The following is a 26913-nucleotide window of genomic DNA, read 5'->3' as shown; positions in this document are numbered from 1 at the left end:
TGCACACACACTTGGGCTGACCTGACTCCATGCCTGGGAGTGCACCCTTTTCAGGACTGGGTATATCACAGTTCCTTTCTGAAGCCTATAAAATATTTCTTTTACAGTCTGCTTTGGCATTTACCCAGTACTCTACAAAATGGGACTGATGAAAGGGGAGTAGATGCTGTAAATTTGTGACAGATTAATATATCAATTAATCTTTTTCCTACAGCTTTGTAATTGCAATGAAGTAGCAACTTAAACAATGGAGTCTGTTGCCCAAGTTTGTTTTTAGAAACTTCAATATTAGACTTGACTTTCTCAGTGGCAAGAGAGTTAAAATAAGAGCAGTATTGATTATTGCCTCAGCAGCACTGTGATCTGCTCACAGCAGCCTGTGGAGAATAGAAATCTAAACAAAAGGGGAAGGTGGGCCAACAGCTGCAGATGGTGCTTAAACAGACACTCAGCTGCACACAGGCTCTCAGCAATCTTGGCTGCAATCACTTACTCCTCTAAGAAATGTTCTTAGGATCAGGAAACAGAGGCTCCTTTAATTGTCTGGTATTATAAAGGTTTCAGAGAGAATTTGGCCATTTCTGTTTGGCAACACCTCAGATAAATTCACATCATTTCCCATTGCCCATAAACAATCGTGCTTCATATGCCAGAGAGATGAATTCTCATTCCCTCCTCTGCCCTGGAGCAAGGAACAAGGGCCCCTTCACAGGGCTTGCACATGTAAGGTCCCGGTAGATCTTCAGCCTCTTTGCTGAATTGATGGCAGCTTTTCCACTCAGGTCTCAGGAGATCTGAGTCATTAATGGACCACTCACCTTTGTGCTAAAACCTGGATTCTGGCTTGTTTTAAACAGCAAAGCTGATGCTTTTTCTTCCCCATATGGACTAGTAGGTATGATTCATAATGTCTCATGGTACCATGTATTTTTCAAAGTTAATCTGATCAGGTCTGTATTTGAAATCACTGTGGGTTTGAATCCTAGTAAATCTACTGCAGATGTGGGACTTCTACATTCAAGTCCAACTGGCAGGTCATCATGTGCATCCCTATGCAGATGTGTTGGAAAAGCACCCAACTCATGTGCTTAAGCTCTTAAAGGAGTCTTAACACCGGCACTTGGCCTGCAGCTGCATTAACTTGACTTAAAGGCTGGCTTGCCTTTAAAACTTCTGTAGGCAAGGATATGGACTGCATCCCCCACAGCTGCACATAAGATCTATCATTTTCCTATGGACAGCCTTAGTTCTAGTAGGGAATCAAGCTTTGACTCTATAAAGAAATTGGGGCAGCACTATGGCATAACTGCTTATTTAGCAGGCAAGCAGGGCATCTGAAAATTAGAGTAACTCCAGATATTTTAGGTTGATTATGTGAGCATGAAATGTCTTCCCAATGGGTTCTGCATGGCTGGCTGGCTGTCGCTACAGCCCAGAGTCTGCAGCCAAGTACCCTTCAGGCTTCAGAACTCACCCAACAAGGTTGGGGTTGATACACCAGTGCTATAGACTGGTGTAAATGTTTGTATTCCTGCTGTTCATACCTTATAAGTGTTTGTGCAGGAGGAATTTCCCTCTCTGAGACATTAATTGTGAGCCCTTTAATCAGTAATTTTAAAAATGCACATTTAAAAAGAAATTATTATTCTTTTGGAAGAAAAAAACAGGCCTAAAAATAATAATGATTTGTTAAAACTTTACTAAGCATGTCATTAAATTCTCTTTAGCTTTCTGACTCATTGCCCCCCTTCATATTATTCCCTTGGCTCATGATAGCTTGTGTTTCTTTATCATGACAGCTGCCTTATTTGAGATAAATCCTGAGGTTTTGACATTGCAGAATGTAAACAGCACCTCAGAGATGCAGCAGCTTCGTTATCTTGCTAATAAGACACCAAGAGTGGAAACAGTGATGCAAATTCTTGCTTAGTCCTGAGACAGGTCCCACCCACACTAGGAAAGGCTTACCCAGAACCACAGCACAAGATCATCTGTTGGTAACAGAAGAAAAAGTATCTTCTCTCATTGACAGGTGTGTGAATGAGAGTTTGGGGACATCAGACTAGGTCTCATCACACCATTTTCTTCATTTCTTTTTGTCCATGTGGAAAGTAGTATTTGGGGGCTTGGATCCTTCCCATTAGTTAAGTGAACTATGATGAGCCTGGAGGAAAAGGGCAATGATCAAGATCAATAATCCTGCTAATGCCTAATCCCTTTCCAAATATATAGTTCCTCATAGCACAAAAGAGAAGGTTTTTGAAGAGCTGTTGTTATGTGCCCTTCATTCAAACATTGTGCAGATTGTATAGATTAATGTAAGTCAATCCTGTTGGGGGCTTTCCACTCAAAATCCATTCTTTGAAAAGACTGGGAAGTATCATTAAAATTCAAGTTGCTAGGCTTAGCTGTTTTCAGACATTGGTTGCAAAGCATATTTGTTAAGCACCATCTGCTGTACATTCAGAAAATAGCAACCAAAATTGCTACTCTCTTTCCATCTTTTAAAAAAACCCATAAATTATTTAAATTTTGTCAACTCTCTAATAAATTATTTCACCTCTAGAATGTTAAAACAGTATTTATCTAGTCCTAGAAATTCATTATCTATCCATGTAAAGTTATATACAGACCACAGACTGGAATAGACACCTGGGGAGAAACTGCATTACAAAACACTGTGTCGTCTAACCGAACACTGGAAGGAGATGGGGAAATAACAGTGATGTTGAGCCTGATTTCCAGATCTACTAAATAAAACAGGATGAATACAACTGAAGACATAGCATTGTCTTTCTAGGGCAAATTTAACATGTGCTAACCACAGGACACAATCATAAAAACAGAAATTATGCACCAGCTAAAAATCCTAAATGAGGATTATTAGTGTGTCGGTATGGTTTAATTAGAAAAACAATTACCAATACTCTCAAACATTAAAGTTCTATTGATGATGAACTGTAAATGATGAAGAAAAGTACTCCAATTATTAGCCTGAATTAAGCAAATAGCCTGAAATAAATAAATCTAGAGACTGTTTAAATGGAAAACAGACACACTTTTTTCTTGTTCTCCATGTAAGCTCTTTCTTCCATACTTTTCTTAAGTAAGATTTTCCTCTTTGAGCGTTTTTATGAAAAAAAAAGTGTGTCTGCCCGTTGGGTGTCTGCTCAGCTCAGAAAAGGTCACACAGGAGGGAGGAAAAGATTACTGCTGTGATGTGCAAGGCACAGGCTGCCCAAATGAACAAGACAGCAGAAGTGGAGGAGCCACAAGTGCTCTGCTTGAGGTGCCCATGATACCCACACTTTGCCTCCACTAACAGTGCAAGTGTTCTGCAAAAGGTCAGTCTGTAAAGCTCTACATTGGGCAGAGACAAAATGTTGATTGTTTTTATGCTTGATCTCACCAGGAGCCAAGTGAAGCCTGGAAAGAGAGAAGTGGGGATAAAATCCATAAATGCACATTGTTTTGAATGAGAATTAATACTGCAGCATTTTTGGTGAAGAGGCTGCATCCCAAATGGTTGGGGAAAATAATATGTAATCACTGTGACCACGGAGTGGTTATTCTGGGGTAGAAGTTTTGTGTGACCGTGTGAGTCATCACCAAGCACAAGGAGCATGCAGGGCCTGATCACAGAGCCTTTGAAGTACTGCCCTTGCCATGTCTGCATTGCCCTCGCACCTCAGTAATGGAACAGAGTCTGAAGGGACCAGCCTGCACATCCCAAAATGAACATTCAGTGTCTTGTCATATTGAAGCAGCCTGTCACTGGGGGCTTCACATGAATTTAGTTAGTACAGACTGAGCAAGGACTCCCACAGCTACAGAGGATGCAGCATAGTAGTCCTATGAATTTCCAGGAAAGTTCCAAATCTCTTACCTTCTGTGCTCTCCTCATCCTCTCATCTCCTCCTTCCAGGAGGAAGAAACACATCAAAGAAAGTCTTCTTGCCCAGGGTAGAGCAAGGTTTGCTCTCAGTCCTGGCTGTTTGGGGTCATGACCTATTTACACTTTCAGAAGCAGAACAGGCTGCTCTTGGCAAAGAAAAAAGCATAAAAATAGTTGACTATTGTAAGGACTGATCTGGAGCCCAATGGGCATTAACAGGAGCCTTGCTCAAACACAGATCGGTGGATTTCTTTCCGAAAGCTCCTGTGATTTTTGTAAAGCATCATCCTTTCTGCTTCACCAGTGAGAAAACAAAGACAAATAGCAGTGAAGTAACTTGAACAAGCAGTACCACATAAATGGCTCACCATCTGAACCAAGGGTCTCAAAATTCCATCTCTCTAATCACAGGTGAAAGTAAAGGAAAAGAGTTTGCATGGCTTCTTCCTCCCATCCCAAGAAATAAGAGTATTTAAATTCTTAGGAGAACACAGTATCAACCATTGTATGGGACATGCTGCTTTTCTGAGTCAGACTTTGCAAATCATAACAAGTTTTGCTGAGAGCTATGAAATAACAAGGCATTAATATTTATCTGCATAAAGATAATAAATATTCTGTTTATAGAGGAATAAATAGTGTCTTTACAAACATACTCATCACAATTCTACTTTTACAAAATTGTATTAGTACAATATTCTTACAAAAACTGTATGGATACTCAAAGACAAGCCATGGGAAGGTTACTGCACAGTTTGCAATTTTGTGAGACATTAAACTACATAACAAATTTAAATTCAACAAAGATATAAACTGAGACATACTGATGAAGAAAAAAATTTAGTAAAATTTTAAATAGGTATCATTTTACCTTAACGCACCTCAGGTGAGATCTATTAAAAATTTAGCACAAGTAAGCAAAGCAATTCTAAACACTAAGATGTAAACATTCTGCAGTAATGCTCTTGACACTACAGAGCATTCTCCATAAATTTCATATAAAATATGTAATGTAACCCACCCATAGATTAGTGGCTTCTAATAAATGTGATACACTGCAATTCTCCCTACAGCTTCTCTTCCCCTTCATAACTTGCAGGGTACCATTTAAATGAAATGAACAAATAAAAAAACCCCAAACATGTCATTTGATATAGATACTATCCTACGAGTTCCACTAAAGTTATCCCTGATGCATACCAATATGAAGAAAGTCAGGGCTGTATATTCAGCATGGTGGAGTTCAAACACCTGCATATTTACACTCCAAACTAGAAAACATTCAGATGTCTAAGATGGGATAATATATTTCCTCCAAACTCTACTCATTTATTTCAGTCCCTTCAAGACACAGTGAAATTTTAACTGCAGAACTGCATCAGCACATATCTACTTCTGAGTTTTGATTCATATTCTGTAGAGCCCAATCAAGTTTTTTCTGTGGCTTTTGAAAGCCATTCAGGGATACTTGTTAAAGAAGCTGAATACTTGCACTAAATATTGAAAAAAATATTAATCTTCTTAATTATGTTTTCTTCATCACTTTCTACAGCCATAATTTCCTTTTCTTTATTAATACAACTTATACAAACTATTGTCAAAATAAGAAAAGAAATTATTTTTTTCTTCATCATTTACAAACTCTTGTAGCAAATTATTTATACTGATTTGGGCTACAGATGCTTTTATTCTAATACAGTGTTATCAGAGTTTTATAATGAACTACAGCAACTGGGGGGTCTAACAACTGAGAGCAGCCACACCAGGATTGTGGATTACCTCCACAGCTATAAAGTCAGGACAGTGTTAGTGTGCACTCAACCCAGTTTAAAACTAGTATAGCTAGAAACAGTTAATTCACTGAAATTGTTCCCCACTTTTACCAGTGCAAAAGAAAAAAAAATCAAGACCACTACATCCCTTTGTTTTAACAATAACAGCAAATAAAATATAGTAGAAAATTGCAAAGTTATGGAAGAAATTACTACGTTGACATAGGAAATCAATAGAAAGAAAATCCCCAATCTTCTAAAGACCCAAAACAAAAGCCTTCAAAAAGCCTTAACTGCTATGATTTTCTGGCAGTAGATAGCAGCACGATCATAAAATAGACCTATGTGTAGAAATAATGAAGAAATACAAAATATCACAAGGTTTAATATTTGATCCTGCCAGATGCTGAACTCTTTGGCCCTGGCCCAGGAAACCATTTAAGCCTGTGGTTAGAAGTCAGCATGCATGTTGCCTCATTGAAGCAAAGGAGGTTATTCAAAGTTTGAGCACAGATAAGTGCTTTGAACGATTGGGTCATTAAAGTACCAACCACTTACTGCCAGAATATAAAGCTAAATTGCCACTATGAGCAGGTTGTTGCAGAGCTGTCCATTATGAGGCTTACAAACATTCTTTGAAGTGTGCTTTGAAGCATTTCTTCACCGCTGGATAAGGAAAAAAAAGGTGGGTCTGTCTGGACAGGAATTTCCTACATTCCCATCAATTCACTCTAATGTGCAAAACTATATTGATGCCCAGGTATAAGCATCACTGAGGGAAATAGAAAGTGCTATCAGTGATAATGATAATTATATCATGCCATCACTCTCCCACCACACATATGCACCCCATTAGAGCCAGCTTCCTCCTGTGTGCAGGGCTGGCATTAACTCAACTCGCCACGAAAAGGGTAAAGTCATGCAAATAGCAAATGCTACATGTCATATTTAACATCACTTGCAGTTTCTAAAATGGTCCTTGATGGTGAGTAATGTTGCTGCAAAAAAAATGACTTATGCTCTCTCAGCAGTGAGGAGAATTTGCAATTTTATCTCAAGGCCAGGAACAAGTCTAGTTATAAAGCACATTTGTAGGTTTTGTTCTGACAGTTGTGGCAATGTGTGTTCACTAAAATATAAATCCTGGAAGAAATCAAGGCAGGTTTGCTGTGCTAGGAAATTTCCAACCGTGGGAATAAAATCCCTTTCCTTCCCTTTGGTGACTTCTTCAAAGGAGATGTAACAGTTATGAGAAAAGTAGGAATAGACTCATAATCTTATTTTAATTATGGATTCTACACCTAACAATGTATCTATTCCAATCAGATCTCAACACATGACTACACTGCCATTGGATTGGGATTTTGAGTGGTTGGTGGGGTGTTTTTTTTGCCATGGGCATGTGAGGGATTAAGAGTTACCTTATGTTGACAGGAGGAGAACCTTATTTTGTTTTCAGAAATTCTGATGGTGATGTGTCACACTTATTTTGCATAGAAATATCAATCTGTGCAACAACTTTTTAACACAGAAAAAAGGAATATACTACTATGGCAGCACAGTAAGGTCTTTGTCCTGAAACATTTGCGGAGGTGGACTAGAAATGGTTCTGTAAGGGAGCAGAAACGTCTCTCTTGCCACAGGGCTTTCTAAAAATGATAAAATCTAGGACAGAAGGACAAGCATTTGATCAGTGTTATGTAACATAAAGTTCCTCTTTGTCAGATACTGAGATCATGGCATAATAATATCCTTTAGTTGGAACTGTTCCTGAAATAGTAGAACACCTTACCACTTCAGTGCTAAATGCTGTTGACTGACTCTCTTTCCAGTCTGTCCAGCTGAAAATGTTGTTATTATTATCATATCTGTTAGCTCTGATATCACCTTATCCACTTTTGATGAAGGCAAAAAAAAAGCAAACTGCTGTACCCCTACACAGTTGTTCAAGATCAGTCCAGCCATTGCAACTGTCAGGTTCTGTCAGTGAGAAGCCAGGCAGTGTCAAACTGTATTTGAATCCTGTGTTCAAAAAAAGCAGAAAATATGAGAACTTACTTCTTTTAGGTTATCTGCTGAAAACTACTTGTGTGATACAGGGATGGGGGGATGGGTTCACATTTGGGTCAGACAATAAGAATATTTTCTTTTTTATTTCTTTTTGTTGTTGTTGTTTGTTTGGTGGTTTTGTTTGTTTGTTTGTTTGTTTTGTCTAAGTGCAACCAACCTTACTCTATAGAAGAAAAGTGTTCTTGGAAGATGCCGGACTCTTGGGCTACAACTCAAATTGTTCTGTTTGGCTATGGCTTGTCTCCTTGATTTATAAAACTTAATATAGAAAAGTAGACACAACTAAAAGACACAAATACATGAGAAGGAAGTAAATACATTCGACCTCCACATATGCCAACTAAAAGCTGATTTCCAAGTGATGATGATTTGGGAGAGATGGGACAACTTGATGTAAAGCAGACCTGAGTAGATTGGTAAAATATCAGCTGACATTAGCCTGGTATATCATTTTAGAACATTTTCCATCCATAAACTTTAAAAAGATGCACAAATCCAGAGCCTTGTTTCCCCAAGAAATTAGAATATTAAATGACTTGCCAGAGAACACACAGCAGATTAATTGTGAAAATGTTGACCAGGTCTCTACTTGACTCTCTCCATTGGACTACAGAAGTGTTTCTCGGACTTCACTTTTGGATCATTCTTTGATTGGAACCTCTGCTCCTTCAAATATATTTCACCTTACAAATTGGCACGAAGTTATATACACTGATTGACATAAGCATTATCAAGATCAAAATTTACACCACCATCAGTTTTGCATAGTGAATACACCATATGCCCTATGAATTACCAATGTTATATTATTATTTTAAAAATTATTCCACATTAAACACATTTAGCATACTAATAGTGGATTAGCAGTTAATTTCATAAAAAATAAATCCCCAGTGATATAAAGGAAACTTCCAGCTCTAGCATGCTAAGGGCAATATTCCATGGGGAAAGACAGAAGGAGAAAGATGGGCTTCAACCCAAACTTTGTGAGGTCAGTGATAATAATGGTATTGATGGTATTGGGCTAGACTTTCAATTTTTGAATGGCCTTGAAAGAGAGAGAAACAGAATAGTGGAGTGCAACAGGCCCAACTGGGCCTGATAGGGTCTCAATAGTTCAGTTAGCCACAGGGAAACCACAGATACAGATGTAAAACTTCTGCCAAGTGGAAATCTGGGGCAAGTTTCCAGAAGAGTAGAACAACCTGTTCTTAGATGGTACATGTGAACTGAGCAGACAGATTATAGCAGTTAATCTTGCCTTGAAAACTGTGGATTTTGGAGGAAAAAGCTCTACAACACCATAAGGACACAACCATTTGGCTTAGAGGTAAAACCATTTTCTCTTCCTCAGTCTACATCACTAAACTTAAAAGCATCGGTCTAGTCTTAATTAGGCAGACATGAAAAACTTAAACCAAGGAATGAGTCCTCATTTTGAGATGACCTGGTCAGGTTTCAAATTGAATCATTTTAAGACCTAAAAAAAGAAATAGAGTTCATCCTACAGAAAGACTGAGTCACCTCTTCACCTAGAATCAATTAAGCACTGCTTAAATGTGATCAGTGGACTGAGAGAGCTGAAGGGCTCTCCCTTCACCTTTCACTCACCTTTATAAGTCTGAAGAAGAGAGAAAGAGAGATGTATACACCACTCATGTATGCAATTCACGTTGCCTGTATTTTTATTTTGGAAACATCAAGCAGTAAGTAATTACAATATGCCCTAAACTAAAGGTAGGCAAATATTCTTTTAAATGGTTTAGACCCCATATCTTAGCACTGAAAGCTCGCAGGCTGAAAAGCTCTTTGATCTGACTGACACTAGAAATTATTTTAATGACTGCTATTTTATATTTTAACTCCTTCAGCCCACTGCAATTGTTCTAAATTTCAACTTTGCCATTCAATTAGCACATGAGCCACATAAAACTCTTCTAGTTTCCTGCTCTGATGGGATCTGCACATTTTCAATTCTGCTTCCCAGTCCACTTGTGTATGAGTCTTCAAAACCCTCTCTTGCCAGTTAAACTGAATTATTTGATTGTTACAAGAAAACAAACACAAAAGGGACATAAAAAGATCAAGCTGAGTTTATTTAAGATTTGGATGAACATCCATGGAACACTCTTGGCATTATATGCCCAGCTCTTTTTAACACTGTGGTGGTACAGCATTTTGGATAGTGTGGTGCCTAAGTTAACCTGGTTCACTCAGCATCTTCCTCCAGGGTGGGATCACAGAAAGATTGTATAACCCAAGTGTGTTTACCCACTCACTTACTGTAAACTCAGGCCCTGCTTAACTTCCTCAAAAGAAAAGAATTAAAGGAGAAAGTTGTTCAAAGCATTACAATGTGCAATTTCAATGCAAGGCATGATGGAAGTAGCTGTGTGGGAAGATATTACTTCATTATAAACCTAAATCAGATGCACAAAGATTTCTATCATCTCCAGAGACCATTCCATCAGGCTCTAAAAGAGCCTTTTCCAGTGAAGAAAAATAGCCCCCTGTCCCTTCAGGCTTGAGAAAGTTGCACGGTTTTTTTATCCGTTTCTTATGAAATCCCATATTATTGCTTCTCCCCTGGGAGACTTCAAAAGTCATGCAAACTTCACAGAGCCCACATGTTCGTAAACCTCAACCAAAAGACCACTAAGGAAATAAAATGCAGTTCTCCAATTAGCATTTGACATTCCCACATTCTCTACTGGTTTTCGGTGGGGTGAATTTGTCTTTCTTCTAAGCTATGCTGATAAATTAAATGAGTTACTAAGCCTGGCATTATTTAATGTTTTATGGCACACTGAAATAAAATGTTTCAGCGTGGGATTTGTTTTTGCATAATATTTGGGGGAGACATGAAACAAACCTAGGCGTTTCAAACATATTTAAGGGGCTAATATGCACATGAATATTTTCTTCAAGCTCCTCATTGTGTATTCACAGCTACTGCCAAACACAACAAAGATGGGGCATTAGGATATGAAATGGGAAGTGGTCAGATTTTCAAAGTGAGCTGTTGGGTGCCTAACACTTATGAAAATCTGGCCCCGTCTCTTTGGTGCCGTTCCAGAAAGAAATATCTCTATCCTGGCCATTGTCCAACCAGCTTTGGAAATCATTTTGCACAGTTATTTCAGTAAAGCATAAAAGCCAATCCCCAGCTTTCTCTGCCTGATTAAGCACTGTCACCAATCACTATGCAGCTCTAAGGTACGCATGAAATATTCCTAGATAAATCCTCCATCTCCAGAGAAATGTGTTTCCTGTACAACTGTAAATCCAGGTTCTGTGTTGAAACTAATCCAGCCTGGCAGTGCTGTGGCCCTAGAAAAGTTTCCTTGGTAACGACAAACTTATGCAACGGCAAAGTCATCCAATCTTTTCATGCCACAATATTATATTAAAAACACCTGGTTTATTTATACAATGACTTACAGATCAGGGTCCTAGAAATAATAATACATAAACTTTATAGCAAAAAATATACATATTATAATTCATCCTTCTATGGTATATAGAAATTATGTATATTTGCATGTGGACATATATATAAATATATGGGTTGTACTTATGTTTAGGGCACTTGTGTATGGACACACGTGTCCAAATACACACATTATACATTTATATATATCTTTCTAGGTGCCACGTGTGTGTACTTAGAGACACACAAATGCACACAGAGGAGCATATTTACACTCTGTGAGCAGACATGTACTTTGCAGAATCTGCACACAAACAGCTGGAGTCCTTCACTGGCTGTGAGCATCGGGGGAGTCAGTGACCACCCGCACTAGTGTCCATGGAAAAAGAATGAATGTCACCGCTGCGGGCACAGGACTGGCTTGATGCATCTTCCTCTGTGAAGAACTAAATTTGCAGGGCAGTGACACCCTGCAACACAGGGCTTGTTGCATGGTCCAATTTCATTCCAGTTGTCACATGTTTTGACACATCCCGGACCACAGGTATCATAAACTGCACCGTGTTTACACTGGGTTGCTGAAAAGAGTTAAAGGGAACAAATTATGCATATTACACACAGCACCACAAGGAAATTTACTTATCTGTTTGCTTAGTTTCTACTGCAAATATCAAAAAGCACATTTTATCATGACGATTACCTAGAGGAAAAAATTACTTGTAAAACGATTCCACTATATTGCATGATAAATATAAAAGTAGCGAAATTCCTTATCAAAAGTATCAAATCCACAGCATTATTGAAGTTTTTGAGAATTTTAACACAACCAATGGTATATAAGGCTTTGGCAAGGTTTCTATCTATATGCAGATGTACACTTCATATTAAAGGATTAAAACTGTTTATTCTTTATTCATTACAATGCCTTTTATCAAAGATTTCTGAAACATTTACAAAGACAGTTTTATTATCAGTTCCATTCCTACAGAAAGAGGAAGAGAAAGAAGAGTCATTCACCCCATTAGAATTTCTGACTCTAAGATTATATTTTCTATATTTAATATTGCAGCAAACTAAATCAATGTTTTTATCCAGAAGCACCATTTCTAAAACAAACAAATAAACAAACAAACAAAAATTAAAAATCAATTGTATCCACACTGTTTTAAGGGATCACTGACAGTGAGGGCTCTTGTACTTAATGATTCCAGTATCTATTCACTAATTTATGGAGCTGACAGTTCAATGTATTTTCAGCATAAAAGATCACTGAAGACTCAGCTAAAAGCACTAAAACCCCTTCAGATCAATACTGAAACTCTCAACATTTTATATCCTGCCTTTTTAGTATGGAGAATAATACGCAGTTCAATAGCAAATAAAAGTCTGTTATTCTTTTTAACAGCTGTGCTGACGGCAAAAACAGAGACTGATAAAATAGTTCATAGGTGGTAAGGGACTCTCAAGCATTCAGAATCATCTCATGCTATTTTCAGAAAGGTGATTGTATTGGGAAGATTTCTTCAACTTTGAGAGAGACTGAAGGTCAATATTTTTTAAGCGAAAATTTTCTTATGGACAGAAAACACTATTTTGTTTTGAGAACTGGCCTACAGAGTCATTACAGCACTGCTATTATTCATAAAGAAAAAACAGAAATAAATTGATTAAACATATATAAGTGTATCAAAGAGAATGGAAGTCTTATTGCTAAGATATATAAATTTAAGGGGTTCCTTTTCACCATTAAGGGATCTTCAAAAAAGCATCAGCTTCTTTCAAGTTTTACTTGTGCATTTTATGGAATTTATGCATACGCAATTCTCAGGACACAGATATTAATAAAAAACCCAAAATTGTAAAAAAAAAAAAAGATAGTACAGAGGCAAATTATCCTGGTGTTACAGAGAATCAAATGCTGAATATTAGTTGGATATTAGGTATCAGGGGAGAAAAACCCCAATCTTCTATCCTTAAGCAATAGAAATCACCAAGAGCAACCTACCTAGAAACTCTCTGAGACATCTTTAATTAAACATTGTTTTAGAATAGGCTGGAAACAAATATCTGTCTATCAACTATGTTCAAGATAGGCTTATTCAGTTTTTGAGCATAGATCTTTTGAGAATATTTTTCCAACTTTACATTTCTGTCTTGCTCTGCGTGATAACTTCCATGCATACTTAAGAAGGAACAAAAAAAAAGGAAAAACTAAAAAAAAAATTAAATTAAACATGAAATTCATAAGGTGGGAAAAAAACATGCAAGCAATATTAAGCATAGAATAAAATGCTAGATTCCCAGGAAACTCTATGCTTACCTAGTGTGTTAAGAATAGAGTTTCAATCTTTGTAAGAGGGGAAACGAAACTGTGCAGATCTTCTCAGTGCTTTGCAAACAATGTAGTAAGAGATTAGAAAGGTAGACCAGGACATTCAAGGATAGTTAGTGATTGTCTATACACAATGTGAATTATCTTACAGGAGATGTTTATTAGAAGCTTTTATCCTTTCTCTCTGAAAATGAGCTTCCCTTTGTAGGATCGCTAATTGACCAACCAAAAGCAAACATTAGACTTCAGCTCATGTAGTTTCCATACAGAAGGCAATACAAACTTCAGCTTTAAGGCTGCACAGGTTTCATCCCACAAAGCTCAAGTGCAGTAATAGCTGGCCCATTCCTTTCACCTGAGCTCTGTTTGGTTCCTCAGCTGGTGGGTTTAAGGAAAGTTGGCTAAGGGCACCTTTCCAGAGCAAATGAGAACATATTACAGCCTGCCCTTGGCAGCCATGGCATGTGTAAGTACTCCCCGTTCTGCTTTACCACACATGCATGTGTGATGTCAGAACACCTCCTTATCCTTTAGACGATGCCATGTAGAAGATATGATGACTATTTTCTGCTGTAGGCAGCCCATAATGGCATTATTAACACGCTGTCAAGGGAAAAATCAGAAAAGTACAATGGCTGCTGTTTAAGTTCCCTGGATAGCTTTTATTGTTGAGCGATTCAGTTGTTAACATGTGGTGTGATTGATCCAACATTCCACTTCATCAACAGCTTAAAATATAAAAATAAAGACATTCTGCAGAAGGCTTCCCAGGAACTGCTGAAGTGATTCGCTACCATGTAAACATGGAAAACAGAAGTGTTGTCTTTGCACCCTTCTTCCGAGACAAATTCCTCTCAAAGAACTGAGCTCTGTTACTAATAAATTCCTTAGTATACTAGCAAAAAAAAAAAAAAAATCCAAAACCCAAGTCCAATGTACAAAAGTTACTAATAGTACTGTATTTTGAAACATTAGCAGTCCCAACAGGATTTTTCCACTCTTCTTCTAGAACATGTGTTTGGCATGACAGATGTGAGCTTCCTCAGACCACTTTCTGAGCTGGCGGGATAATAGCCTGCTCCAGTCCAGAAGCCATATAGTCACATAAATACAGCACTGTGCCTGAGCTAATAAACCCAGCCTAATAAGGCTACAGTTTGCAGACTAGACCTGGTTTAGTCCAGCCACTTTGGCAGTTTCACAGAGGAGGCTTCTGTGCCTGTCTTTGTAGACATGGCCATAATTATTCAGGAGGAAATCTTATTCCCCAAATAAAAAAGCCAAAATATGTAGCATAACTGCTGAAGGATTCCCTTGGCTAATGATATCTGGTAAATCTGATTTCACTGAAAATTCTGAACTAATATTTGAGCATCAATGAATGTTCTGGCTTATTCTGTCAGTGTTACACAGTTTGGAAGTCTTCTGTAAGACTTCCAAATGGTATTTGACTAATAGTGCTTGCAATTCACAACACCTCTTTCTAATAGAGCTAAAGGTGATGGATCTGAGCACTGACCTTCCCATGATACACTCGTTAATATTTTCAGTTTTCAGTTTTCAGTAAGTATCAACTGAAAAGCCAGAATAGCCCTCCTGATACATTTACACAGGCAATAAAGCAGTCAAAGGAAAGCAACATATAGCAGGGGAAAAGAGTGACACATGCCATAAAATTCTCCAGCATAAAAGGGACCCAAAGGAGGAGTCAAAATCAGATATACGCTCATATTCCTTCACTTCAACTGACCACAGAGGAAAAGAGAAAATTGTTCAGATTTTATGAAACTCTTGTAGCATGTCAGCACAGCAGTGCATTTTGCACTATATTATAGCCCTTATCTCATTGTTTTCTTGCATGTGTAGTCATGCCCATGGCAGGGAGTTATTGCCTTCTGCCATCCTTGAGTCTTCTTTCTCTTGGTATCCTGAGAAATGCAGCATTAAATTACTATATCCCAAGGCCTTTTAGCACTTCCGTTTACTTAATTGTACTTTATAAATGTCTTGTCTAGCCTTTCTTGGGTAAAAAAAATATATTTTTCTTTCTCCTTTCCTTTTCAAACAACTTCCTTCCACTTCTATCCTTTATTTTTCTTCTTGCATGTATCACTTTTTTTTTTATTTCTTCTTTCCCTCATACTGGCTGTCCTGGCTTTTTAATTTCTCCTTCAAGAACCATATTTTTTCCTATGCCCATCCTAACAGGTCTAACTCCCCACTACTTTCCATGGCAACCCATATCTTTTTCCTAACCCTCTCAGTTCCCATGTTCACCAACCTACCCTAACCATTTTCCTTACTCATTATCTTCCACTTTTCACTCCTCCAATAAATGACAGCTGACATTCCCTTTAATGAGCCAACCTCATAGGACAGCAAACCTTGAGCAGCAGTGTTCTGCAGAATAATGAAGAGGAGGATAAGCTATTGCACTGGGGGAGAGAGAAGAGCACGCAGGGGACAGGACATGCAATTCCTGAGCCTCCTGAGTATCCTATTTGGCTGGCCCTCCAGACAACAAAAGTTTTCTGAAGATTATAAAGATGAGCTAAGCTTACAGCAGTTAGGGCAGAGCAACTGGCAACCACACAAGATCTAGTTTTAAAACACACAAAAGTATAATTAAAACCTGACTTTCTAATAAGTGTACTCCATTTTCATCAGAACACAACTCGTGCAAGTATCCTGCCAGCTATGAAATGTCAAGCAGGAAATGAAAGTCACAGAATGCTAAAGTTTTATTACAGAAATTTTGTTTCTGACCTATGAACTTTTATCTGTAATTGAGACACAATAATTGCACTACTTGTTTTGGAGAGAAAAAAAGTTTGTTCAAGATTAAAATCTTGATGCTGGCCACTGGTACCATATGGAAAGCAGTGGATGCACTTTAATTTAATGGTTACTGTATTATTTACTTAGAAGATGGTGCTACTTATCTAACATTGGATACTTAAATAAGTGTTTTGAGGGTACTTAGCCTTATACAGCTTATTTACATTTTCTGCTTAACAAGATTTCCCCTTTCTCTCTAGAAGAGATTAAAAAATTCATGCTGATTTAAAAATGTCTTTCATTAGCTTTAATGGAGGCTGTGTGTTTAAATTCCTTCATAATGTTCTCTCAAGGACTGGTTTTGCCTCAGAAAATTTTCTTCTCTTTGGTAAGATGCCAGAAAAAAAATTGCGAAATGAAGCCTCAATTAGTTAAGTCGTGATATGTCAACACTTGTATAAACTCCTTAAGGCAGGGGCTGCTAGCAAGAAGTTTTTATTCTTTTTACAGCATCTGCCACAGTGAGGTCTCAGTCTGAAGTGCTTTGGAAAAAAAACTCACAATGCTTGCTTCATGTTCTGCATGGATCAGCTACCATGATAGATAGATTAAAATTATATATATTACTAGTGCTGTCCAAAACCACATCCTTGAATAGGGTTTTCACTTAGTGACACCCTGTTTGGATTATCCTGTTGCTTTGTAAGGAAAAAAACGAACCTTTTGGGAACAGTCAATCAAACATAATTTGCTCTGTCACTCACCCATCCCTGCTAAAATGCCTTCAACAGAAAAGGAAATTGAAGTTCAGAGAGTAGACCCTGAACCACACACAATTACCAAAATGGACCACAGAGTAATACCTCTTAGAACAGCACTGAGTATCCTCCTCTCATTCTTTGTTGGTTTTTTTCAACTACTGTTAATTGCTTTACATAAATCTGAATACATTTCTAGGCAAACCAATGCCGTTACAGAGTGTCCTAAATTAATGAGACCATCATCAAGGGAAATACTCATCTGCAATATTGTATTTTAGTTCAAGTGCCCCTAGCCACAGGCCACTGCTGCTCATGGAGGCAATTACTCACAGCTACTTGCAATTAATGCAGTCCAAATCACACAGTGAGTATGGACCAAATGCAATTATTAATGCAGGTTTACATTTTAATATTTGCACTAAATAGATTTGCTCCTCTTTCCTTGTTGAACCTACTGCAATTGTATGTGCATGTTGTTCCCAGAAATATAACTATGTTTTGACAGGAGGTCAAAGGAGTTTAAACTTTTTCTGTAATCAACAGTTTACATATCCTGAAAGAAAAACTTGCAAGAACTTCCAAGCTGCTACAACTCCTGTATCATTTTTGATCCTGCTCCACCAGTAAAAGGATAGTATGATCACAGCCTATTAGCCTATGCAACAGCTTACAAAGAAGCAGTCCCAAAATGCTTACCTGCACAGTTCTGCTCCGGCACCCACTGGACTTTCAGCCCTTCCCTCTGGCAGGCTCGGGCGTATGCCAGGAATGACTCACAGTAGCAGTTTTTATGGATCGGACACTCACACATGTCTGTCACACAGGACCTGCAGAACAAAACCACAAAACAAATAAGAAAGGAATGCTTTGGCAGATATCTGCCCAAGGGTTGGAGTTGTTTACTTTCCAGTCACATGGCATTCAATGCCACAGCAACTTGTGCTAAATGGCAAGAAAGTTAAAGGCATCCCTGAGGTTACATCCCAAGGGCTCATCTCTTTTTTGGTGTGCTACTTTAATGCAGAGAAGCCTCCAGAGCACCAGGGAACCACACAGAAACAGGGAGATGAGAAGACCCAAGAAATGCCAGGTAGAGAGGATTGAGACGATAATGGGGGAAGGCAAACTCCATTTTTGCAATGATTTTGTGTCAATATAAGACAAAAACTTTTTATTCCTAGAAAGTAATCGTTTTATCAATCAATCAATTACCAACAATCATCACAGTAGTGTTAAGTGTATGAATTATGTAGGCAATGAGCACATGTCCCTCCAGGAAAGCGATGATGCCTTCTCTTCAGGTTACCTCCAGACTTACCTCTTCCTCCTTTGAAGGTGTGAAAATAGCTATATGCCTGTTTTCTCAGCAGCATCACTACTAAGTGCCAGACTTTAAGACACTCCAAAGGAACAGGGCTGATGCAGCATAACTGAGCAGTTTCATGCTAGGAAATCCCTCAAGTATGGTTCATACCACCCAGTCTCTTCTTATGTGGAAGTACCACAATGACAAGGAGCAAAGCTGCTAACATGACCCTATGTGAAACTGCTACTGTGGATGTCACCACTATATTTCAAGTTAGCTCATTCAGAACATGTGCCTCTTTGGCACAGGCCTAAAATATAACTGGCAAGAGCCAAGAGATTTGAAGTTGGTGGTTTCTCCATATGCAAAATGTTTAGATGGTTCTGCATGTGTAGCAATGTGAATTCAGAAATGCTGAGTATCTACTGCTCTCAGCAGAATCATTAAAAGGTAGGGACAAGGTATAGGGAAGGCATACTCTGAAAATCACACCCTCAGTTCATCTGCTTTCCACTGAAGGTGACCTGTGCATGAACCTTGGGCATCCATGGTCAAGGCCCCCCTGTTCCATGCATGTTCAGGGGCTTTCCTGCTTCCCTGTTTCTGAGAGGACAAAGGCATAAATCCTCTTGCAAAGATGAAGGGCTGAAATGAAAAATGTGCTCTTCATGTTAGTTGCTCTTTCTGTGGACCATAATATGAACTGTCTATAGGAAAAGGATAGATACAGGCTTAGCTTCCCAGAAACGATTCCACAGCAGAAGAGGTAATAGCTTGGAAATGGTGCAAAAACCTCAGACAAAGTAATCAGGAGCCCTAATGCCCATACTCTAGACTAATTGAGAGCCCTTTCTTCAAAACTCGGAGAAAGGATTAGTGATCCCTTTAACACAGACAAGCCTGTTTCTGTAAGTCCAACAGTGCCCCTGAAAGAGGAATATTTCCCCACGACAAAGTCACCGGCTGCTTCAGTGACCCGACAGTTCTGCTCGACATTTTCATGAGTTTCAATAAATTTACTCTCAGTGGACCCTCAATATGAAATTACCTAAAAAATCACTGTGACAAATAAGTAACACAAGTGTTAATGTATGAAGGTTACCTGTCCTTGATTTACTGACACATATGCACTGTGAATAAACAGAATTGCTTTGGATCAAATATATAACATCCTCATATTTACAGACCAGTTGTTTTCACTGGCAATAACTTTACTTTCTAAGGACAATGTCATTTTATTTCACTTTAGTCCTGTGGTAGGTCCCTTTACATCTTTTCCAATAACAGATGTTGCTGTATGCATATCACAGCTGAATGGCAAGGAATAGATTAGCACAACATCCTTGGGGTGGTTTGATGTTGTCAACTGATAAAAGACCTTGTATAAGCACAAAGGGTCACCTTTTTACGTGGCACACTAAATAACTTCACATTGTTTTCCTTTGGCCACAACATCTCTTTGTGATCTCTTCCTATTATCTCAGCAGCAGGCACTGCTCCATATACCCCATATAATTTAAGAGGTGCCTGTCTCATTTTTACAGTGAAGTAGATGCTTACTTGCTACTGAAACAAATCATTATCACAAAGAAAGTCTGTATATAATCTCCATAAATAGTTGATTGTCAAGGTACCATTTTATCATGTTTTTGTTTCTGTGCCAGCCCCCTTTATGAAACACATTTCATCGCTCTCCACTCAGATTTAGTTGTTATTGATGTCCATGGTGTTTAGGGATGCTTGCCAGTATCAGCTTGGCTATATGTTCAGCAACTTCTTTAACTAAGAACTTATAAAACCCTAAATCTGAGGTACTTCCTCTGCTTTTTAGAGCATACCTTTGGTTTTGCCTTTTTTTTTTTTTACCATTACCTGGAGAGAGATGTCACATCTTGCGCTGAGTCAATGAACCTACAGCTACCTCAGATGCTTGCATCAGAAAAAGATGCAAGAACAGGAAAACTCCAGGCTCACCATCAATAACCCAAGCTTTTTAAAAGCTAATGTGTTCATGGTAAGGCTAGCATAGACCCTGGCAAAGCCTAGGCATAGTCTGAGGGATCAGGGAAGGGAGGACAGCATTCCCAGTCTGCAGGAGGGCAGCCATGCTCTTTGAGAGTGCAGAGCTTAGCTCTTATATTTATGTGAGCAACACCAACCATTATCCCTTGGCATTGAAATGGCCATGGCCATCCAGGCATGCTCCGGAGTGAAACATCTGAGCTTTGGCTGGGATCAGCGCTATTTGCTGCAGTGTTCAGCATGGGTGTCCACCGAGGAAGTAGCATGCCATGTGCAACGCAAAGAATCTGCTGATTAATTACATACCGAATTGCTGGTGTAATTTTTATTTTCATTGAGAGTTTAATCCTGGTGACAGCTGCTCGGATCAAGCCCTAGGCTTAGCTGAGGAGCCATTGTCAGATTGCAGCTGTTTTATAAATTAATTACAATTTCAAATTATTTGTACAGTTCATTAAATTAGCTAATTAATGTTAAATCAAAAAGGAGTGTAAAGAAAACTATATCCACAGCTGCCAAGCCTAGTGAATAAAAATAAAATCTCCTTTTATTTCCTAATGAAAGGGCAGTTCTGAGTAAGGACACAGAAATAAAAGATGTCCATTCTCTGGGGCCTGGTTCTGAGGGTGACCTGCTGATGGCCCAAGGCCAAGCTTCAACTTTGGGCCTGTTTTTTAGCAAAACTTGTTTACTTTTTGCACTTAATTAAATTTCTCAGATTCATTATTGCTACAGTTGTGTTAAATGGCTATTATGGGATGATTTACCAAGTAAATTGAAAAACGGATTATTGTGTGCTATCCTAATCCTTTCCCCTTGCAAAAAACTTTGGCATGCCCATAGCTTTTATTTTTTTATCCTCTCCAGTGATACATTTCAAAAAATATTCTCTGCTTCCCCAGATTCTGCCTTCTTATCATTCTTCCCTTGAATTGGAAAAAGAGATTTGGTGATACTAACTGCATGTACTCACATCTTATCTGAACTCTAATCTGACTGTACTGTTCAAACAACAAAAAATACATTTTAATAAAACTTTGGAATTATGCCAATAATGAAGCTCTATCGACAATTTACTGCACTGCACAGTAATGGAGACTTTGGGTCTTGTGGGGTATTGTGACTCTTTACCAAGAACAAAGCATTTGTGTAAATGAAGTAAAAACATATTAGAAAGTTAAACATCAAAACATTACAGTCAGACAGAAATAATTCCACAAGAAGGCTGCAGCGCAAGTTACCTATAAAATGAAGCTATTTCACTAGTCATGGAAATACAAGCAAGATACTTCAGGCAACCTTAGTTCTGCCCTCAGTGAAATCATACAGAGATGCAATGATGTTGTGGTCCAAAAGAAAATTACATTTATTTTAAGGACATATTTACATTTAGAAAAAGAAAAACACTTGGATGTGACCGTACACTTTATCTGGCCTCCCCGCTCCAAATAAGCACCAGAGAACAGCCAGCCTCTGAGTCCTGGTACCAAGTGCCTCACTGTGATCCCTTTTGATGCTGTCTGTGCTGCCTGCAGGGTATGTGTCAGAGATGGTGTTAATTGGGTGTGTATAATCACAAACTGTTGCAAGGGGAAATCCATGAAAGTGAAGGCATCCGGCAGCTGTGGGACACACCCTTGAAGGAGACAAACACACACTCTGCTGCCACATCTTCAAAGCAAACTGGATGACTACACTCCTTCAGCAACAGCCCTTTTTCATATTAAACTGTGGAAAGTCTCCAAGTCCCACAAAGGGCAAAGAACAGACTCCTGTGCTACATGCAGTATTTAAAAAAAGAAAAAGAAAAGATCACAGCAATGAAGCCTACAGCCTTAGTCTGTGCCACACGGGATTGAAATTGCAGATGTTCACTTGTGGAACATCAGCAGTTCATTTTCCTCTGCGATACAGATGAATCCAAACCCAGAATCAACCATTTTAAGAGGGGCTTAATTTTTCCCCCACATATCACAACAGGAGTATGATGCAGTGCATTTTTCAAACATTTTGACCCTTTGAGTTGTTCCACACAGATAGAAAACAATAACATCTACTTCTTTCCATGAGTAGATCTCAAGAGGTTTTACAAAAGCAGTAAGATATAGTGCATCACTGCATATATTTTGTGTATATGAAGAAGCATCAGAGGGTGACAGGGTTTGTCCTCTCTATACTTGGAATAAGCTGTACACTTGCAAATTTCAAAGCCTGAAGAGTCATCTGCCTATAGAGGAATATTAATTTCCAGCCCCACCATCCTGTGAGACTTGACTTCTTGGGATAAATTTTTATTGGGTAAGAAAAATCAGAGTTTTAGCATAAGCTTGGCCTAATTTTTAAGGAAAAAATTAAATTCTCTTTAAAGTTAGTAAATTAAAGTCAGTAGTTAAGTTGAGAGAAAGTTTCTTTGGGCTGTTTTTTCAACAAAATTCAATGAGTTGCCATTATTTATGGCCCCAGATAGAAGACATTTCACAAAGTAAGAAGATGAGAAGATGAACTATTTTCCAATGTATAATGGAAAGTCTCATGCTGTTTCTATCTCAAACTCTCTCTTGTCTGCATGTGCATGTTTAACCTTACTGAAGTATTGAAATATAGTATGTAGAGCCGGAGACTTATTATGGCTTTGAAGCTTGAGATCAAAGGCCTGAGATCATTCTTTCTTTCTCCAGAGTTTACTAATATTAATGCACAACCAGCAAGTAGCTCAAAGAAAGTAATTTTGGAGGCAGCTGAAAACACAGAAATTCTTAAGTTTATTGAGAATGCACTCAAAGCATTTGCCTGGGGAATTGACTGTTTCATGCAGCAAAGTCAGTCATTTTCAAGGACCATTTCTTCCAAGACCAGGTAACCATGTCTGTACTCCCTCTATGCTTTTCCCACACATCCTAACATTGGTAACTGCCTTAAATTGGGGATCAGATAAAGGCATCCATAACAAAGTTAAATCATCACTGCCCTGACCCTTTTTTTCTGGTAAGTGTGAAAATAAGGGCCCACAAAAACTGGCAAGCAGTTTATGTGCACTTTGTACTGGAGAATGTGCACTTTGTACTGGAGAATGCCCCATGCTGAAGAAGTGTCGCAGACATCTTTCATGAAAAATCCTTTCTTAGGATTTTTCCTTGTGAGAAGCTGCAGTTTCAGCAACCAAAAGTAAACAATAGTTATCTGCTGCTGTAGAATGCAACAGGTAGACCTGTGATTGGTCTCCTGTGAGTGTTTAGATTTCCTGACCACTCATGGCAGAGCTAGCTCTTGCACTCTGTCTGAGACACAGATCTTTGTTATTCATTCTTTTCTATTCTTAGCTTAGCTAGCTGCTGAAGAAACCTTTTCCTTTCTATTTCTTTTTAGTATAGTCTTAATGTAACATATATCATAAAATAATAAATCAAGCCTTCTAATCATAGAGTCAACATTCTCGTCTCTTCTTCATCCTGAAAACCCTTGTGACCATGGTCACAAAGAAGTCCCTGCTCAACAGGCTCCAAAACATTGCTACGAGTGTGGGAGCAGAAAGGGAACTCACAGCTCATCTTCAGTGAGCTGTACATAGCAAATGTACTGCAGGCACATCCTCTCCATGGGGAAATCTCATTACTATAAAGAAAGCATTGGCTATAATGCTTGAGAATACGACTGTTGTTTTTTGGCAGAATGCAGAGGAGAAGTTTGCAGCAGAAGGCACGTGAATCAGGCATTCAAAGTTCATTCTGATTCCTGATTTTTGTGCAACTTGGATTCAATCATGGACTGTATTTCCACACTAAGCTAAGCAGAGAGAATTATAAAATACATAATTCCATCAAAGGAAAAGAGCTGCGTGGGATCTAAGATTTTTGGGGCATAGCAGTCTTGTTACACACACACTGAAGAGTCCTAATTTAATTCTGAGTATCATCGTTCCTGGTCCAGATATAGATGTGGCACTCAGATAATGAAACAGAATCACACAAGATACCCATATCCATCTCTGCCTTGCCAAGGAACCCTCCCAAAGCAGTTATTTAGAGTCAACATAGGAAAAGGATGCTTTCAATGCAAGTGGTAATTACTGCTGGTAATTTCCAACATAGCAAAGACAGGCAGCAATTCAATTTTGATTTTTTTGCGTATACATCTGCTTAAAAAACATCAGAACCCATATTTCCCTCACAAAGGAAAAGCAAAAATGGTATTTTCCCAATGCTGAATAAACTAATGTCCATGTGGACCTCTGAAAGAAACCATATTGTGCTGCACAATATCACCACAAGCCTACACTATGTGCTGCTAAAAATATTATCCAAAAGCCTTTGGATAAAGCCAAAAAGAGTGTTGTGCATGTATTTTTACCCTTTATATAAAGAGTATTCTGTGCCAGAATTGTGTTTCATTGCTTTAACCAACATTACCCACAAGAATATGGCAAAATTAACAATGAAACATTGTGGAAAATTTTCTAAAGCCTCATGAAATAGAAGTTGTCAAGACAGCACTACTCTGACACCTATTTATAATCTCTCTCAATGCGCAGTACCAGTGGTTCATGCACTTAAAAGGGAGGAAGGAAGAAGAACCAAATGAAGAATGAAATGGCACAGTAGCCTTACCTACTTCCTTCTTCATGATAATTGTGTCATGATAATGTGTCAAGTAGGCTTTTTACATCTCGTGCTTGGATCCTTACAGGCATCTGTGACTTTAGTTGTACTTTCTGGTCCTGAGAATGGAAAGTTTGGCTAAAATCCCTCCACAGGGAAATAGCTGAACAATGACTAAGAAGGACAATGTAGTCCCATGCTGGACTCCAAGAAGCATCTGGTATGACTCAGAATATTTCCTAGAGCTGAAGGTTACAGTACAGCTGAGCAGCTGACTTGCCACCTTTAGAAAGAGTGGATTTTTGCTCAAAAAACTCTCAACAGAATATTAAAATGCCACCCACAGCTGTGGAAGAGCTGACCCCTTGCACTCCCACACATTTTTCAGAAAGTGGAAAAGAGTTTTCACATCCTCTTCTTCTGTTTCTGATTCTCTGCACCATGCAGAGTTTCACCTTCATTGTGCAGCCATGGCATTTGAAATGAATAGTCTTGGCATTTGAAAAAAAATCTGTATGCAAGAGAACTCAAGTGGCTTGAGTTCATATGTAGCATATATCTTGAAGTGAAACAATTAAAAAACACTCCTCTGTGTTTACATGTGACTCTGTAACTGGAATTATTGGAATAAAGAGGAAATGCAGCATAAGATTCTTAACCCATTTCAAACAACTGCCCAAGATAACACTGAAAAGAACCATCAAAAATATCCTCATTCTACTTGCATACTGGAGCGGTATAAATAAAGTTTTTTCCACCCTCTTTGAAGAGATTACTGCAAAAAGGATTTGGCTGCCTGTACATTGTATGATCTGTGGATTGTATATCTAACTGGAAAATGCCAGTACCTTAATAACACTGCACTAGAGCAGAGTACCCAAATCCCCTATAAAGAACTCATTTGCAATTAAATATGTGGATCAACAATAATATGAGAGAACCAAATTTAGGAATATGACCTGGAATCTGACACTGAAGGTTCAAAAGCTAGAGCCTGCTTTCTGAAGATATGTTATCTTCAGTTAACTAATATCCATAGTCATCCACTTGCAAACATCCATCACATAACTGGCAAAGGCAACAGTAGCTGTATATGAAAAGCTATAAGATAAGGCTTATCATGCATTTATGCAAAGTTTTGGAAAAACATACTATAGATGCTCTACAGGTTTAATGTTCAGGAAGAAAGTTAACTCTTAAAGGATTTTCTACAAAAATCCCATCTTTCATAGGCCCAGGCGCCTTAGGTGTACAGCCTATATGCTCATCGCTGATTTCCTATGGCCAAATTGACCTTCTTTGTGTTTCTGGTACCCCATCATTTATCATAGAATGTCTTGGGCTGGAAGGGAGTTTAAAGACCATCTAGCTCCACCTGCCACAGGCAGGAATGTCTTTCACTAGACCAGATTGGTCAAAACCCCATACAACCTGGGCTTGAACACTGCCAGGGATGGGGCATCCCCAGTTTCTCTGGGCAATATGTTCCAGTGCCTTATCTGTACCCTCACAGTACAGATTTTTGTCCTACTACCTAAGCTAAACCTACTTTCTTTTAGTTTGAATCCATACCTCCTTGTCCTATCATTCCAAGTCCTTGTAAAATGTCCCTCTCCGTCCTTCTTATAGGTTTCCTTTAGGTACTGGAAGGCCACAAGTAGGTCACCCTGAAGCCTTCTTTTTTCCAGACTTGAACAATCCAAATTCTGTCAGCCTTTCCTTGTACAAGAGGTGCTCCATTCCTCTAATCATCTTGCTGACCCTACACTGAAATTGCTCCAAAAATTTGATGTTCTTCATATATTGGGGACCCAAAATTGGATGCACTCCATCTCTCAAGAATGGAGGGGCAGAATCACCTCCCTCCCAAGCCACAGCCTAGAAAAATTGCTAAATTTCATAATGTTTAGGATTCTTTAAGCCAGTAAGACTCCTTATTACAGATTCTGTTC

At 38.5% G+C, this 26913-nt stretch overlaps 1 protein-coding gene across 3 annotated transcripts in view; it reads right to left on the bottom strand.

Annotated features, from left to right (window-relative positions):
- Positions 1-9812: 9812 nt before the first annotated feature.
- The window catches only part of BMPER (BMP binding endothelial regulator), a 148541-nt gene continuing 131440 nt past the window's right edge, over positions 9813-26913 (bottom strand). For all 3 annotated transcript variants that reach the window (XM_036406594.2, XM_036406592.2, XM_036406593.2), the window contains exons 14-15: positions 17735-17865; positions 9813-11745 (exon numbers count right to left, since the gene is read on the bottom strand). In XM_036406594.2, the coding sequence (XP_036262487.1) occupies positions 11564-11745; positions 17735-17865 (313 nt within the window). In that variant the 3' untranslated portion in view covers positions 9813-11563. The remainder of the gene's footprint in view (positions 11746-17734; positions 17866-26913) is intronic.

The sequence above is a fragment of the Molothrus ater genome, chromosome 1 (genome assembly GCF_012460135.2).
Source record: "Molothrus ater isolate BHLD 08-10-18 breed brown headed cowbird chromosome 1, BPBGC_Mater_1.1, whole genome shotgun sequence".
NCBI lineage: Eukaryota > Metazoa > Chordata > Aves > Passeriformes > Icteridae > Molothrus > Molothrus ater.
The sequence above is the reverse complement of the archived record's forward strand: the minus strand, read 5'-3'. Positions and strand labels throughout refer to the sequence as shown.